The sequence below is a fragment of the Diaphorina citri genome, unplaced genomic scaffold, assembly GCF_000475195.1.
Source record: "Diaphorina citri unplaced genomic scaffold, Diaci psyllid genome assembly version 1.1 scaffold127, whole genome shotgun sequence".
NCBI classification, from domain to species: domain Eukaryota; kingdom Metazoa; phylum Arthropoda; class Insecta; order Hemiptera; family Psyllidae; genus Diaphorina; species Diaphorina citri.
This window is the reverse complement of record NW_007377564.1, coordinates 130,036-145,455: the sequence shown is the minus strand read 5'-3', so window position 1 is coordinate 145,455 and position 15,420 is coordinate 130,036. Positions and strand designations below refer to the sequence as shown.

General features: G+C 37.8%; 2 protein-coding genes across 2 annotated transcripts in view; both read left to right on the top strand.

The window, feature by feature from the left end:
- Positions 1 to 5,781, top strand: part of LOC103524929 — a 102,657-nt gene extending 96,876 nt beyond the window's left edge. Inside the window, exons 11-17 of the mRNA XM_026820191.1 lie at positions 123 to 219; positions 804 to 949; positions 1,449 to 1,511; positions 2,544 to 2,759; positions 3,678 to 4,457; positions 4,607 to 4,743; positions 4,893 to 5,781. Coding sequence (XP_026675992.1) covers positions 123 to 219; positions 804 to 949; positions 1,449 to 1,511; positions 2,544 to 2,759; positions 3,678 to 4,457; positions 4,607 to 4,743; positions 4,893 to 5,143 — 1,690 coding nt within the window. The 3' untranslated portion in view covers positions 5,144 to 5,781. The remainder of the gene's footprint in view (positions 1 to 122; positions 220 to 803; positions 950 to 1,448; positions 1,512 to 2,543; positions 2,760 to 3,677; positions 4,458 to 4,606; positions 4,744 to 4,892) is intronic.
- A 4,170-nt stretch (positions 5,782 to 9,951) lies between these two features.
- LOC103524922 lies at positions 9,952 to 13,513 on the top strand. Its single transcript, XM_017449801.2, has 3 exons — positions 9,952 to 10,195; positions 11,220 to 12,953; positions 13,132 to 13,513. The coding sequence occupies exons 1-3, from the start codon at positions 9,961 to 9,963 to the stop codon at positions 13,188 to 13,190; spliced, it is 2,028 nt and encodes a 675-aa protein (XP_017305290.1). The 5' UTR covers positions 9,952 to 9,960; the 3' UTR covers positions 13,191 to 13,513.
- Positions 13,514 to 15,420: the final 1,907 nt, after the last annotated feature.

Below are 15,420 nucleotides of genomic sequence, written 5' to 3'. Positions count from 1 at the left end.
ACCTCGTCGATCGACGCGGTCGACTATGTTTGGATACACCTTTAGGTACATACGTGACTGTGAAACTGACTAGTAATAAGCCCATGTAATAATATTCTTTCATCTATATTTTGTTTCCACAGGACGCCATCTCACAGAAGATCAGCTTCGGGTAAAAGACCTACCACTTCCCCCCCTCCCCCTCCTGTAACCAAGTTTGGTGATAGTTTGAGATACCAGGTAGATTAAAGTTGACTTGCACTTATACACATTTCAGGCTAGGGTGCGGGTGGATTCAAATACTTCATTTAGATTGCCCGCAGAGGGCTAAAGTGTTCCTTTTGCCAGTGGTTTGCAGAGATAGAGAGAGAGATCAGAACTACCAGTGCCAGCTCTAGCCTGAAATAAATTATTAAACCTCATTTCCCCTTACGTAGGTATATTTTGATAGAAGTAACTTCCTATACTTAGTTTTGTTTGAAATCCAATTGACCCAAGTATTTTGTTCATTTGCACCCTGTATTTTATGTTATCAAAGGAAAGTTCCAAGGCCTTAGGGGCCCGGTCTATAAATTCTTGTTCAAAACTACCTACCATCCATTTTTGTATGACGGTATCGCTTTCAAAAAGGTTGAGAGCACGACACGATTTTTTTCCGAACACAAAATGTTCTTGTAGGCAACCTAATTATGAGAGTGTTCTCACATACACACGACACGATTTTTTTTTCCGAATGACAAGTAGGAACGGGCCTTTACGTACATGGAATTCCTCACCAAATTGAAATTTTTCCCTTCTCACCAAATTTAATTTCCCGTTTTCAGCGTCGAGTCGGGAATTCTACGTTGAGTATTGACAGAGGCTCCCCACCTCAGATAGCTCCGCCACTGGTTCCTTCCCTTCACAGTAGCAACGACAGTGGCTTTGGCAACGACCCGCCTGTGGACTATTCCGATGATGATTGTAACAGGTGAGTCAGTCTGCCTGAAGGGAAAATTTATTCTAAAGGTATGTCACTCTGTCCAGTGTCCACACATAGGTAATCGACCGGCCATTGCGTATCGATCGCTGTCGACTGAACCGTCCATATTGTTTCGACAACACAGATTCACCTCGTCGATCGATATCGATACGGTCGACTATGTTTGGTCACACCTTACTTAATACGTTTTTTTTTTGTATTGCCAAAAATATATATACCTAAAGGCCAACCATGTTTAAATGTTTGATAGAGGAAAACGTAACAGCGGAGGTCTTTTCTTTAAAAAATCGAAGAAAATCAGGACAGGATAGGCAACGACCCGCCTGTGGACTACTCCGATGATGATTGTAACAGGTGAGTCAGTCTGCCTGAGAGGAAAATTTATTCTAAAGGTATGTCCACACTGTCCGTGTCCACACATAGGTAATCGACCGGCTATCGAGTATCGATCGCTGTCGACTGTACCGTCCATATTGTTTCTTCACAGTAGCAACGACAGTGGCTTTGGCAACGACCCGCCTGTGGACTACTCCGATGATGATTGTAACAGGTGAGTCAGTCTGCCTGAAGGGAAAATTTATTCTAAAGGTATGTCCATACTGTCCAGTGTCCACACACATAGGTAATCGACCGGCCATTGCGTATCGATCGCTGTCGACTGAACCGTCCATATTGTTTCGACAACATAGATTCACCTCGTCGATCGATATCGATACGGTCGACTATGTTTGGTCACACCTTACTTGATACTTTTTTTTTGTATTGTCAAAAATACCTAAAGGCCAACCATATTTAAATGTTTGATAGAGGAAAACGTAACAGCGAAGGTCTTTTCTTTAAAAAAATCGAAGAAAATCAGGACAGGATAGGAAAAAGCCAGCCAATCCGAATTCCGATAACGAACCCCATCTATTCCCGCTGTCACTGGGCGGGAATCGAACCCGCAATGAAATTTTGCATCAGTTGAAATTTTCCACACAAATGTAGTTGTTGTGAGGTAAAAGACGACTTCCCTATTGTATGGGTTATTTACCCAGTGCCAGTTCTAGCCTGAAATAAATTATTAAACCTCATTTCCCCTTACGTATATTTTGATAGAAGTAACTTCTTATACCAACTTAGTTTTGTTTGAAATCCAATTGACCCAAGTATTTTGTTCATTTGCACCCTGTATTTTATATTATCAAAGGAAAGTTCCAAGGCCTTAGGGGCCCCGGTCTATAAATTCTTGTTCAAAACTACCTACCATCCATTTTTGTATGACGGTATCGCTTTCAAAAAGGTTGAGAGCACGACACGATTTTTTCCCGAACACAAAATGTTCTTGTAGGCAACCTAATTATGAGAGTGTTCTCACATACACACGACACGATTTTTTTCCGAATGACATGTACAATCTATAAATTCTTGTTCAAAACTACCTACCATCCATTTTTGTATGACGGTATCGCTTTCAAAAAGGTTGAGAGCACGACACGATTTTTTCCCGAACACAAAATGTTCTTGTAGGCAACCTAATTATGAGAGTGTTCTCACATACACACGACACGATTTTTTCCGAATGACATGTACAAACGGGCCTTTACGTACATGGAATTCCTCACCAAATTGAAATTTTTCCCTTCTCACCAAATTTAATTTCCCGTTTTCAGCGTCGAGTCGGGAATTCTACGTTGAGTATTGACAGAGGCTCCCCACCTCAGATAGCTCCGCCACTGGTTCCTTCCCTTCACAGTAGCAACGACAGTGGCTTTGGCAACGACCCGCCTGTGGACTACTCCGATGATGATTGTAACAGGTGAGTCAGTCTGCCTGAAGGGAAAATTTATTCTAAAGGTATGTCCATACTGTCCAGTGTCCACACACATAGGTAATCGACCGGCCATTGCGTATCGATCGCTGTCGACTGAACCGTCCATATTGTTTCGACAACATAGATTCACCTCGTCGATCGATATCGATACGGTCGACTATGTTTGGTCACACCTTACTTGATACTTTTTTTTTGTATTGTCAAAAATACCTAAAGGCCAACCATATTTAAATGTTTGATAGAGGAAAACGTAACAGCGAAGGTCTTTTCTTTAAAAAAATCGAAGAAAATCAGGACAGGATAGGAAAAAGCCAGCCAATCCGAATTCCGATAACGAACCCCATCTATTCCCGCTGTCACTGGGCGGGAATCGAACCCGCAATGAAATTTTGCATCAGTTGAAATTTTCCACACAAATGTAGTTGTTGTGAGGTAAAAGACGACTTCCCTATTGTATGGGTACCTAATAGTTATTTACTGATAAGTTGATAACACACTTGCTTACATCATTCTGATATGTTATACATATGTAGGTCCTATGTAGGTATTGTGTCGGGTGTCCTTCACGCCGCCTAGCTTTGAATTCTTGATATTCGGGGGTTTCCCGGGAAGCCTAATAAATATTTTTCAATGCTTAGAGGTGGGAAAATCTTAGAAAGACCCCCAAAATCAAAAGCCAAACCTTTGATATGGGGAGTGTGGGATTTCTGTCTCGATACTAGCGAGCCCTACCCACTAAAAACCCAACCTCTCCCTCACAACCTTAGGGCCCTGGGACCAAGGTTAATATTACTTCGAGGCCCAAAGGTAGACTCTCTATATTCTTATGTTTCACCGCCTTTTTTAGTAAGTGCGGAATTGCCTACCTACTAAATTGGAATTTTGTTTTCGGTTCTGTTGCAGGAACTCTTCAAGTACATTGAAGAAGCCTTTATCCAAACAAATGTCACTTCAACCAGAAAGTGATGCGCTCAAAGACAAAGGTGTTGTAAAGCGAACCAAATCCTCTCTGTGGAAATTCCGCAAGAATGACGATGTCCTTGAGGGTATGAGTCTGTGGAGACATCGGTCTCTAGTGGATGTCACTAAGGATGAGAAGACATTCACCTATGTGAAAGATATCAACATTGACTATGACGAAGATAAAGAAAGCACTCTGGTCAATAACGATGATGAATCCTGTATTGTGGTCACGGACTTCAAAGTGAGGAAAGACGTCAAAGGAAACGACTTCAGCCTACGCTCAAATAAGAAACCTGATCCTGACAATGAAATGAAGAGGAAATCCATCAGCAGTAATATTTATGAAATAGAGAAACCTCTCGTGAAAAGAGAACAAGTGAGACGATATTATCGCGATTATACAACAGACACCGAGGACACCAATGTCATGAAGGTCAACGAAGATTTACGACGAAAAAACCGCGAAAGTTTCATCGAAAAAGATATGTACGACATGAAACTGAATGTCAACTTGGATAAGAGATCCAAGAAAGACATACCGACGGGCACCAAACAAAACAATGAACAGATCAAAAAGGACAAAGCATCCACTCTGCAACGTGAAACACCAGATCGGAAACTAGTTGAAGATCAAAAGAGAATTTCCAGAGAAATCGAACGCATTCGTAACGGAGACTTTGTTCAAAAAACCAATAACACCATGAAAGATGAAGACCACAGGAAAAGTAACGGCTACAAAATGATGAACGGGAACGCAAATCACAGCATGGATGACGTACGGAGAAAGAATAGAGAATACAGTGTAGAGAGAGGAAGCTATGATAAACTGAACAATATGTATGATGAGGAGGATAGAGACAAGACCACAGGAAAAGTAACGGCTACAAAATGATGAACGGGAACGCAAATCATAGCATGGATGACGTACGGAGAAAGAATAGAGAATATAGTGTAGAAAGAGGAAGCTATGATAAACTGAACAATATGTATGACGAGGAGGATAGAGATAAGACCACAGGAAAAGTAACGGCTACAAAATGATGAACGGGAACGCAAATCATAGCATGGATGACGTACGGAGAAAGAATAGAGAATACAGTGTAGAGAGAGGAAGTTATGATAAACTGAACAATATGTATGACGAGGAGGAGAGAGACAGACGGAACTATACACTTGAAAAAGAAAGTGATATAAAGCAAAAGTGGAAAGAAAATTACGTCATGATGGGATACAATGAAAGGAATGACTTGAGTAAAAGGTACAGTGTAGCAGGAGATAGCAAGATCAAACCAGAATATATTGAGGACAACAGGAGGTACAACCCTATCAGCAGCAAGAAACTAAACAACAGGAAAATTGAGACAGAGAGTGAAGATGATTGGTATGACTCCTGGGATGAGAAATAGAGAGTGTCTATTAATATTGAGGAAAGAAATAGAGAACATGCCTGGAAAGACAAACAAATTAAGTGCCTAGTGGAGGTGCTTGTTGATAGTGGTTAACTTTACCTGTTCTTGTATTGTTTGGTGCTCAGATAGATTTAAGTGCTTTTTACATTATTGTACAAATTCCGTGAATAACCATTCATTTCTAATTATGTACAAATAAATACTTTGGTTTATCATTTGTCATTTCCATAGATCCATTCTAAGAAAACTGTAAACTGACAGCTCCATTAGATACCTATACACATTGCAGATCGTATCTTACAATTTAAAAGTCTTGTGCCGACCACTAATACTCAGACTGTCTGTCAGATGGTCTGAGCATGAGTGACCGGCATAACACCTTTTCAAAACACTCCGCGATCTCTTTACCAAAATGGACTTTAAGCTTGGTTATAAGAGATTTCAAACTTTTCTGCCTTTATTTTATCTATGTACAGACACCTATCTAGGTAATTACTAATTACCTACAGTTATTTACATTGAATAATTTCTTAGTTGATTTCTATTGTACATAAATTACCCATACTTTAGACTCTATAGGTACCTTCTAAAAACGTTTAATAAATTACCATAATATATTTTTACTGTTTAAATAATCGAAAAGTTGTCGTTCTTTAACTACTCTCTCTGATGTCACGGTCTGTCCATCTGAGACCATCATAATAGTAAATTTATTCAACTACCATCCTCCATAATCGAGCAGTTATCACACAAAGATTTTACACCGGAGGTCGGAGGTCTCGGGTTCGATTACCGGGACGGCCGATTTTTTTTTTCGGCTCTATGCTTAGGAGACGGGGTGCCTTCAGCCTCGTGAGGACACTTGTGTAAATACCGATGGCATCAATTACAGAACACAAGCATATTTAGATAAAAACATCCTTCCCTCGTACCTAAGTATACCTATTCATAAATAAAAACAATTTCAAAGTCATGTCCATCCGACCATCGCTCGCATTGTTCTACTTTCTATCTCAGTCAGCAAATTTTGTATAAATGTAAGTCAGAATATCCAGTACCTGGAAAACATGCTGACTTAACAATATGAATCATAATTATTAAGTGTGGCAGTTATGTAATCCTATAATGGGGACATTAACCCGTGGATAACTTTTCAATATCCTTGCTGACTTTCTGACTCAAACTAGTTTGGGGTTTCTCTGTAGAGACTGTTACGTTTATATGATTCAAACACTCAAAATAGTTCGATAGGGGTCGTAGGGGTCAGACGTCGCTGTACAAGTGCTAAGGCCAGCCACTCACTATCAGGTAGACCTGACAGGTACACCTCATAGTGAGTGACTGGCCTAAGGTTTTTAGTGATGGGGGTTTAATCCTCCATTCGCCAAAGAGCTACCCCTTCCTGATATTACTATCACTCAGACCGAGTGTTTCCAGGGAAAAGTCAGCAACCCCTGATGAATAAGCTGGTAGCTGCTGTACTACTGCTAAGCTCACTGGTAAGGTTACTCAGCAATCAGATTCGTCAGCAAAAAGAGTGGGTTTGGAATTTATTGAAAACGTAGAAAAAGTCGAACAAGAACTTTGAAATATTTTCTTGTTCCTTCTTATCTTATTTCAAAGAAGTCCAAATTCTTCTAGTTAGGTACATATTAAGTGTGGCAGTTATGTAATCCTATAATGGGGACATTAACCCGTGGATAACTTTTCAATATCCTTGCTGACTTTCTGACTCAAAGTAGTTTGGGGTTTCTCTGTAGTGACGGTTACGTTTATATGATTCTGTCAACCTTACCTACCGATATGTGTGGGCTGTGGAACCACATTGCCTGGTACTACCAAGACTTGATATGTGTATGACGACACTCATTGAAAATCTTGTTGAAATTCTGGCAACTTGACAAAATGAAATCTCAGCTATCCGCGAAAAATCAAGTGCATGTTCTCACGCAAAAGGAATTCTAGGAAACAAGGAGTTACAGTTCGATAGGGGTCGTAGGGGTCAGACGTCGCTGTACAAGTGCTAAGGCCAGCCACTCACTATCAGGTAGACCTGACAGGTACACCTGATAGTGAGTGACTGGCCTAAGGTTTTTACTGATGGGGGTTTAATCCTGCATTCGCCAAAGAGTTACCCCTTCCTGATATTACTATCACTCAGATCGAGTGTTTCCGAGAAAAGTCGGCAACCCCTCATGAATAAGCTGGTAGCTGCTGTACTACTGCTAAGCTCACTGGTAAGGTTACTCAGCAATCAGATTCGTCAGCAAAAAGAGTGGGTTTGGAATTTATTGAAAACGTAGAAAAAGTCGAACAAGAACTTTGAAATATTTTCTTGTTCCTTCTTATCTTATTTCAAAGAAGTCCAAATTCTTCTAGTTAGGTACTCCCTCATGAATAAGCTGGTAGCTGCTGTACTACTGCTAAGCTCACTGGTAAGGTTACTCAGCAATCAGATTCGTCAGCAAAAAGAGTGTGGGTTTGGAATTTATTCAAAACGTAGAAAAAGTCGAACAAGGACTTTGAAATATTTTCTTGTTCCTTCTTATCTTATTTCAAAGAAGTCCAAATTCTTCTAGTTAGGTACTTTACATGTACGCAATGAAATTGTATTTTTCATTATTTTCTTGGAAAGTGCACGTGAATGGGAAATTTCATTATTTCCATCATCAAAACTTTTGGCGTGATAACCCCTACCTAAGTATAACCTACCTATAACCCCTTTGATGATTATGAATTAACCCTTAGGAGATTTTGTTATCAATCTTTGATTATTAGGTACTTTCTAAACTTTATAACCTACCTATAACCCCTTTGATGATTATGAATTAACCCTTAGGAGATTTTGTTATCAATCTTTGATTATTACTTTCTAAACTATATGTACGAGTATAAGGAGGATTCCAAATCCTTTTCGAATTTTACCGATGGAAAGGGTTAAAATGATAAGTTGAACTTGGAACATAATATTTTGTTATTTAGAACATAGGTAGGTACTTATTTATAACAACACACTATTCTAACAGCACACTTTTTCCTCTTGATTGAAATTCTATCAAAGCATTGAGTGCCAGTTCGCGGGCTCGATTTCCGTCCGGGGCGGATTTTTTCCGAAACGGATTAGGTTCATTCTCTGAACGGCTGGCTTTCTGTCTTCCTTCTCTTTTTGCTTTCAAGACCTTAAGACCTTAGCTCTACATATTTAGGTATGTACCTATTACCTACGTATGTACAAAGTGATTACTTGATGAGATTATTTTATTATGTATAGGTACCTACCTCCTACTAACTATAGGGAGATAATATCTTTAAAATGCTTCGGTAGAAAAGTAGACGATAAATTTTACAGATTACCTAGTTAGGTTCTTATTTTATACAGGCGGTACAGCGGTAAATACCTTTGGTTCCGAACACCTAGCTCCCTAACTAAGTGAGAAAGCTGTCTACATAATATATGTACTTATCTATATCGCACCATATCACTGCCACAGGCAAAGTTACTTTGATTTTCCTCTCCACATCTCATTAGTAAGTTTTCGACTGAGAGCAGACGTTCAACACTTCCATTTTAAAAAAAAATTTTTTTTTTTTTTTTTTTTTTTTTTTTTTTTTTTTTTTTTTTTTTTTTTTTTTTTGCATGATTGAAGGCTTTAGGAAATGGAGAAGAACAGGGTGTCAGTATAGTTAGCTTTGTAGGTAGAGCGTCTTTCTTGTTAGCGCCAGGTCGCGAGTTCGATTCCCCCCCGGTTCGGATTTTATCCTGAAGGGATAAGGTACGTTCTCGGAACGGCTGGCTTTCTCCTAGCCTGTCGTTCTTCTCTCTTTGATTTCAGGACGATAAGACCCTAACAGTTAGAGTTCCCTCTATTAAACCTCTTTTTTTTTTTTTAAATCGATGATTAAATTTTAGACATAGGTTTACATTGCCACTCTGACCTTCGTCGGCTTTTACTTCTTTTTTTTATTTATATTTATTATAAATAAAAAAAAAAATAAATAAATACGATAGTAATAAATTGTATTCGCTTCGGTGTCGTCTGTCTGTCACTCTGTCTGTCCCCATAGAAGGACTTATCCAAACCTAGTCGACCTATATATCAAATTAGAGGTCTTTTTACCAGGAACACGAAAATGGTGGTGCAAATATTGTACAGAAAAAAAACTGTTTTTTGGGGTATTCTTTAACCACAATTTAACTACGGGCTAAAAAATTCCCGGAGGGACGGGCTCAGCTTGTTCGTTCAGCCATACTGGGAGTAAAGATCAATTTGATAACAAAGGTAAATTTCATTAGGTAAATATGTTGAAAATCCACAATGAAATCGTCCTAAATTTGTTAGGCCTATGTACAGCGCTGTCTCTACGCAGGCAAATTTACCCGTGGTAAATGAACGCGTTCATGCAGTCATGCTTCATTCCTTCATGGTGAATAGAAGTTATGTACCTAGGCAGATCTGCACCGAAAACGTTGATGTACTGGGCCCATTTTGATTTGATTTGATGTGTTATTATTATTATTATTATTATTAGGTACTTATTAAAATATTATGATAGGTACATAACATTTCGATAGAGAAAACTATAATAGCTAATACGATAGGACCTCTCGAAAGCAAAGGAAGACAGGATAGGAGAAAGCCAGCCATTCCGAGAACCTTATCTGTTTAGGATAAAATCCGCGAATCCGCCCAGCCGGTAATCGAACCCGCAACCTCGCACCAACAAGGTAGACGCGCTGCCTTCCAAGCTGGCTGACTATCTATTATTTAAATAACAGATCTAACTTCTGTCTTCATGCCTTTCAGCTCATAAGTATGTTTTATTGTTTTGCAGGTCTACTCCCCGTTATATGGAGTTTCCCTACTGAAAAATGTCCATCATGGATGTTCGACAGCTGTTCTTACAGTGAAATTCCATATCTACATCCAGTCTGTGCCATCTTTCAGACTGATAACCCTGAGTTATTATCCTTGGGGATTCCTAAAGGAGCACGATTCAGATTTGACAACATATGTCACTTTAACTATCAGAAATGTGTTTATCCATCAGGTGAGTTAGCAAAAATAATTTCTAGCTAACAAGTAGTATTTATTAATTGACTTATTAATATGAATTTTATTGTTCCTAACCTATTGTACCCGCATAATCAGAACACCTTTTCAAAACACTCCGCGATCTCTTTACCAAAATGGACTTTAAGCTTGGTTATAAGAGATTTCAAACTTTTCTGCCTTTATTTTATCTATGTACAGACACCTATCTAGGTAATTACTAATTACCTACAGTTATTTACATTGAATAATTTCTTAGTTGATTTCTATTGTACATAAATTACCCATACTTTAGACTCTATAGGTACCTTCTAAAAACGTTTAATAAATTACCATAATATATTTTTACTGTTTAAATAATCGAAAAGTTGTCGTTCTTTAACTACTCTCTCTGATGTCACGGTCTGTCCATCTGAGACCATCATAATAGTAAATTTATTCAACTACCATCCTCCATAATCGAGCAGTTATCACACAAAGATTTTACACCGGAGGTCGGAGGTCTCGGGTTCGATTACCGGGACGGCCGATTTTTTTCCGCTCTATGCTTAGGAGACGGGGTGCCTTCAGCCTCGTGAGGACACTTGTGTAAATACCGATGGCATCAATTACAGAACACAAGCATATTTAGATAAAAACATCCTTCCCTCGTACCTAAGTATACCTATTCATAAATAAAAACAATTTCAAAGTCATGTCCATCCGACCATCGCTCGCATTGTTCTACTTTCTATCTCAGTCAGCAAATTTTGTATAAATGTAAGTCAGAATATCCAGTACCTGGAAAACATGCTGACTTAACAATATGAATCATAATTATTAAGTGTGCATAATCAGAATATTATTATGTAGGTACCTACATTAAAATTAAATTAATTAGATATTTTCTGGTTCATCTTCATTTTAAGGTCCTTGCGTAGGTAGGTGCATAGGTATTAGTGGAAATTTTGATGAATCTTTACATATAGGTACCTACTTGCCTATTATTAACTCGCTTTTCTTGTCTTTTTTGTGATTTTCAGCTCTACAAGAGGTGAAATGTGAAGTATCCAGCACTAGTTCCAGAGAGTTTCAACCAAAGGATTCTGACATTCATAATGACGAAGACAAAGACCGATCAATGGCAAACTTATTGAATTACATTGTCAAGAATTCAGAAGAAGAACAGGACAAACTGTCTGGAGAAGATTTTTCATTGTCAAATGAGATTGAGAATGAAATGTATAACCCAAACACTAGAATTGAAAACTCGTTGAAATCAGATGAAAAAGTTCCCGAAAATATTTGGAGAGCTATGTATGCTTTACAAAAAGCCAACAAACAATTGTTTATGGCCAAAAATCTTCGGAAAAAAGTTATAAATGAGCTGGATAAGATTTCTTTGAAGCTCAATAAGGATGATAAAGTAAACCAATTATCTATACCATATGGTAATGATGGCATAGGTGAAACATTATTTAATGAAAAAATTCCAAGTGAATACGCGAGAAAGTATCAAAACTATCGTCCAGTGGAAAACCAAATTCCATTCATTCCTCTAACAAGTTTTAGATTTTTTCCCGCCTCTGAAGATCATACATCGGTAGAATATAAACTTTCAAATAATCAAGAAAAATATGATTCTGACGGGTTACCCTTACCCCTTAACATGGAGACGACAACAGATAAGTCAATGGAAGAAACACAAAGTATTGAACAAAATAGAAACATGGAATCCGAAGACAGGAAAGATCCTGACAGTATCGTCAATAACGAAGAAAAAATTGAGACTTGGTCTCAAATTGGCGATAGAATGGCCCCAATGGAACCATTTGATGTTTTTCCTCCAAGAGAAAGTGTACTAGTTTATACTGAGTATGTCCCAGACACTAGCAATCATGATACTACTGTAAGCGATTTGAAAACCAACTCTGTAGAAACCTCTACAAAACCAACAGATGTTATTACAAGTACAGAAAATCTAGAAGAATACGATATGGATCGTATATTTCATTATGAAGATCTCTACAGCAGACACCTCTTCGATGGTCATTATAAAACTAGCAGTGAAGAGACCTCAACAAGCACCGTTACTGAAAATATAACTGATCCAGAGGAGATTAGTGAGGTCTATGAAACTGAGGCATATCCTGAGAGTAGCACACACGTCAGTTCCACTACAACTGAAACCATCACCCCAGATCTAGATGATAGCAATATGGATACTGTAATTTTGGTTTATAACGATTCTAATGAAACAAATACATCTGAAGATGTTAAAGAGTTTACTGATAGCGAAGCCATAACTGATGATATTACGACAGATGCTGCTATCTTAGAATCAACTGTAAACGATTTAACACAAGAGTCCTCCAAACAAAGTATCGAAGAAACTACTCAGACCGAAGAGTCAAGTACCCTAAGCAATAGAATTTTGGACTCCACTGAAATGTTAATGTTATCAACTGAGAGCGAGGTAAAGGACTTAACAACACTACTTTTTGATATGGAGGAAGAAATATCAAATGTCATAATTAAGTCCAATGATGACATTAGTAATTATCATTATAATTCTAGTAGTACAATTAGAAATAGATTGAGCGAGGATACTACCTTGAAGACATCAGTTGAAACAACTTCTCAACAACCACAAACTACACCTAGCTATCCTGTTCCTGAAGACACTGAGGAGACAATGAGGTTAATAAATTCAATACTGAGTGCAAACTATTATAATGAAGATATTGAAACGGACAATACAGAAGATTATAACTATGGTGGTATCAACGACTTTGATACTTCAAGCCCATACTTGAGAGGATTATACTCATTTTAGATACCTACATACTTGATTAAAACAAAATAATTACCCAGGGGAAAGATGGTTTTCCTTACTGAGTGCAAACTATTATAATGAAGATATTGAAACGGACAATACAGAAGATTATAACTATGGTGGTATCAACGACTTTGATACTTCTAGCCCATACTTGAGAGGATTATACTCATTTTAGATAACTACATACTTGATTAAAACAAAATAATTACCCAGGGGAAAGATGGTTTTCCCATGATCTTGAGCGAAAGTTCTTGTCTTTAATAAGTCATCAGAGGATCCAAAGAAGCACTGCACTGATACAATGTACTTATTATGTCTTTGATTGACACCAGACAAAGAAATCGCTGGAATACATAAGTAGGTATAAAGGAACATTTGTAGGTAGTAGATATATTTTTGATAGTCTGTGATATGTAAAAGTAGGGTGTACGGGGGAAAACATAATTATATAATATGACGTAAAATAAACAAAAATACTGAAATGTGAAATATTTTAAATTAATTGTTTTCAATTAATTAATGTCTTATTGTCCTGAACATGGAAGGATTATTTCTGGGGCTCCAGGAAGTTTCCCTAATCATTCCACCACCGAGATAAAGGAATACCTTTCTTATCTCAGACTCCGTAAAATATTAAAGAGCGTCCTGAAATTGAAGAGAGAAGGAGGGCAGACTACGAGAAAGCCAGTCGTTCCGAGAACGAACCTTATTTGTTTAGGATAATGTTCGCCCCGGGTGAAAATCCAACCCACCATCTAGAGGTGCGCTATCTTCCAGGGCCGTATTAAGGGGGGGGGTGAGGAGGCCCCCCCCTTACATTACTTTTTGGACTCTCAGCCCCCCACCCTCGAGGAAATCCTGGATACGCCCTGCTATCTTCCAAGCTAACTAGTCGGACAATGCGTATGAATACTTACTGGTATTGTGGCATTTGTTGTAGCATTTCATCTGACACTTGTTGTAACCTACCTATAACCCCTTTGATGATTATGAATTAACCCTTAGGAGATTTTGTTATCAATCTTTGATTATTACTTTCTAAACTATATATTATGTACGAGTATAAGGAGGATTCCAAATCCTTTTCGAATTTTACCGATGGAAAGGGTTAAAATGATAAGTTGAACTTGGAACATAATATTTTGTTATTTAGAACATAGGTAGGTACTTATTTATAACAACACACTATTCTAACAGCACACTTTTTCCTCTTGATTGAAATTCTATCAAAGCATTGAGTGCCAGCCTAAGATTGAAGGGTCTGCCTTGTAAGCGCTTAGGTAGGTACTTATTTATAACAACACACTATTGTAACAGCACACTTTTTCCTCTTGATTGAAATTCTATCAAAGCATTGAGTGCCAGTTCGCGGGCTCGATTTCCGTCCGGGGCGGATTTTTTCCGAAACGGATTAGGTTCATTCTCTGAACGGCTGGCTTTCTGTCTTCCTTCTCTTTTTGCTTTCAAGACCTTAAGACCTTAGCTCTACATATTTAGGTATGTACCTATTACCTACGTATGTACAAAGTGATTACTTGATGAGATTATTTTATTATGTATAGGTACCTACCTCCTACTAACAGTTATGCTTTTGATGATGGAGCTGGCTTGATGTGTATTGATGATTGAAGTATTGTTATATATTTATATATTTGGTTATGAAAAATAATAGGTAAATATCCTATAAGTACATATTATACATATATAAAAAATTGTTTTCTATTATGTTTTAGATAATAAAACTAAGTAGGTAGGTACGTATCTAAACTTACCCACAGGTCCACAGTTTCATGCTAACTTCATGTTGGTATGTTTTTGAAGTTTTCCATGTCCGAAAATTTTGAATGTGAAAATGTTGTGTCTGTATGTAGAGCGGTGTTGGTGTTAGGAAAGCTGAAATATCTACATATGTCACAATGACACCTACATACCTTACTCGGATACCTAGATACTTCTGTACTGTAAATAGTGAATGCCTATCATTCATAACTAAGCTATTGGCATGCATATTGAGTTTTCCATGTCCGAAAATTTTGAATGTGAAAATGTTGTGTCTGTATGTAGAGCGGTGTTGGTGTTAGGAAAGCTGAAATATCTACATAATGTCACAATGACACCTACATACCTTACTCGGATACCTAGATACTTCTGTACCTACTGTAAATAGTGAATGCCTATCATCATTCATAACTAAGCTATTGGCATGCATATTGATTTTGTACTTTCATCTATGCTCTAGTCTCTAGTGTTTTAGTATTTATTATAAATACATAGATAGGAAGATAGGTATTAGAGTTCTTTACGTATAGCAGGTTCCGTGAGCAATAGAAATTCAACACGGGAAGTTTTGGCAAATAAAAAAAAAAGACAAGGAGCGAAACCACATCGTAGGTAAATACTGAAAT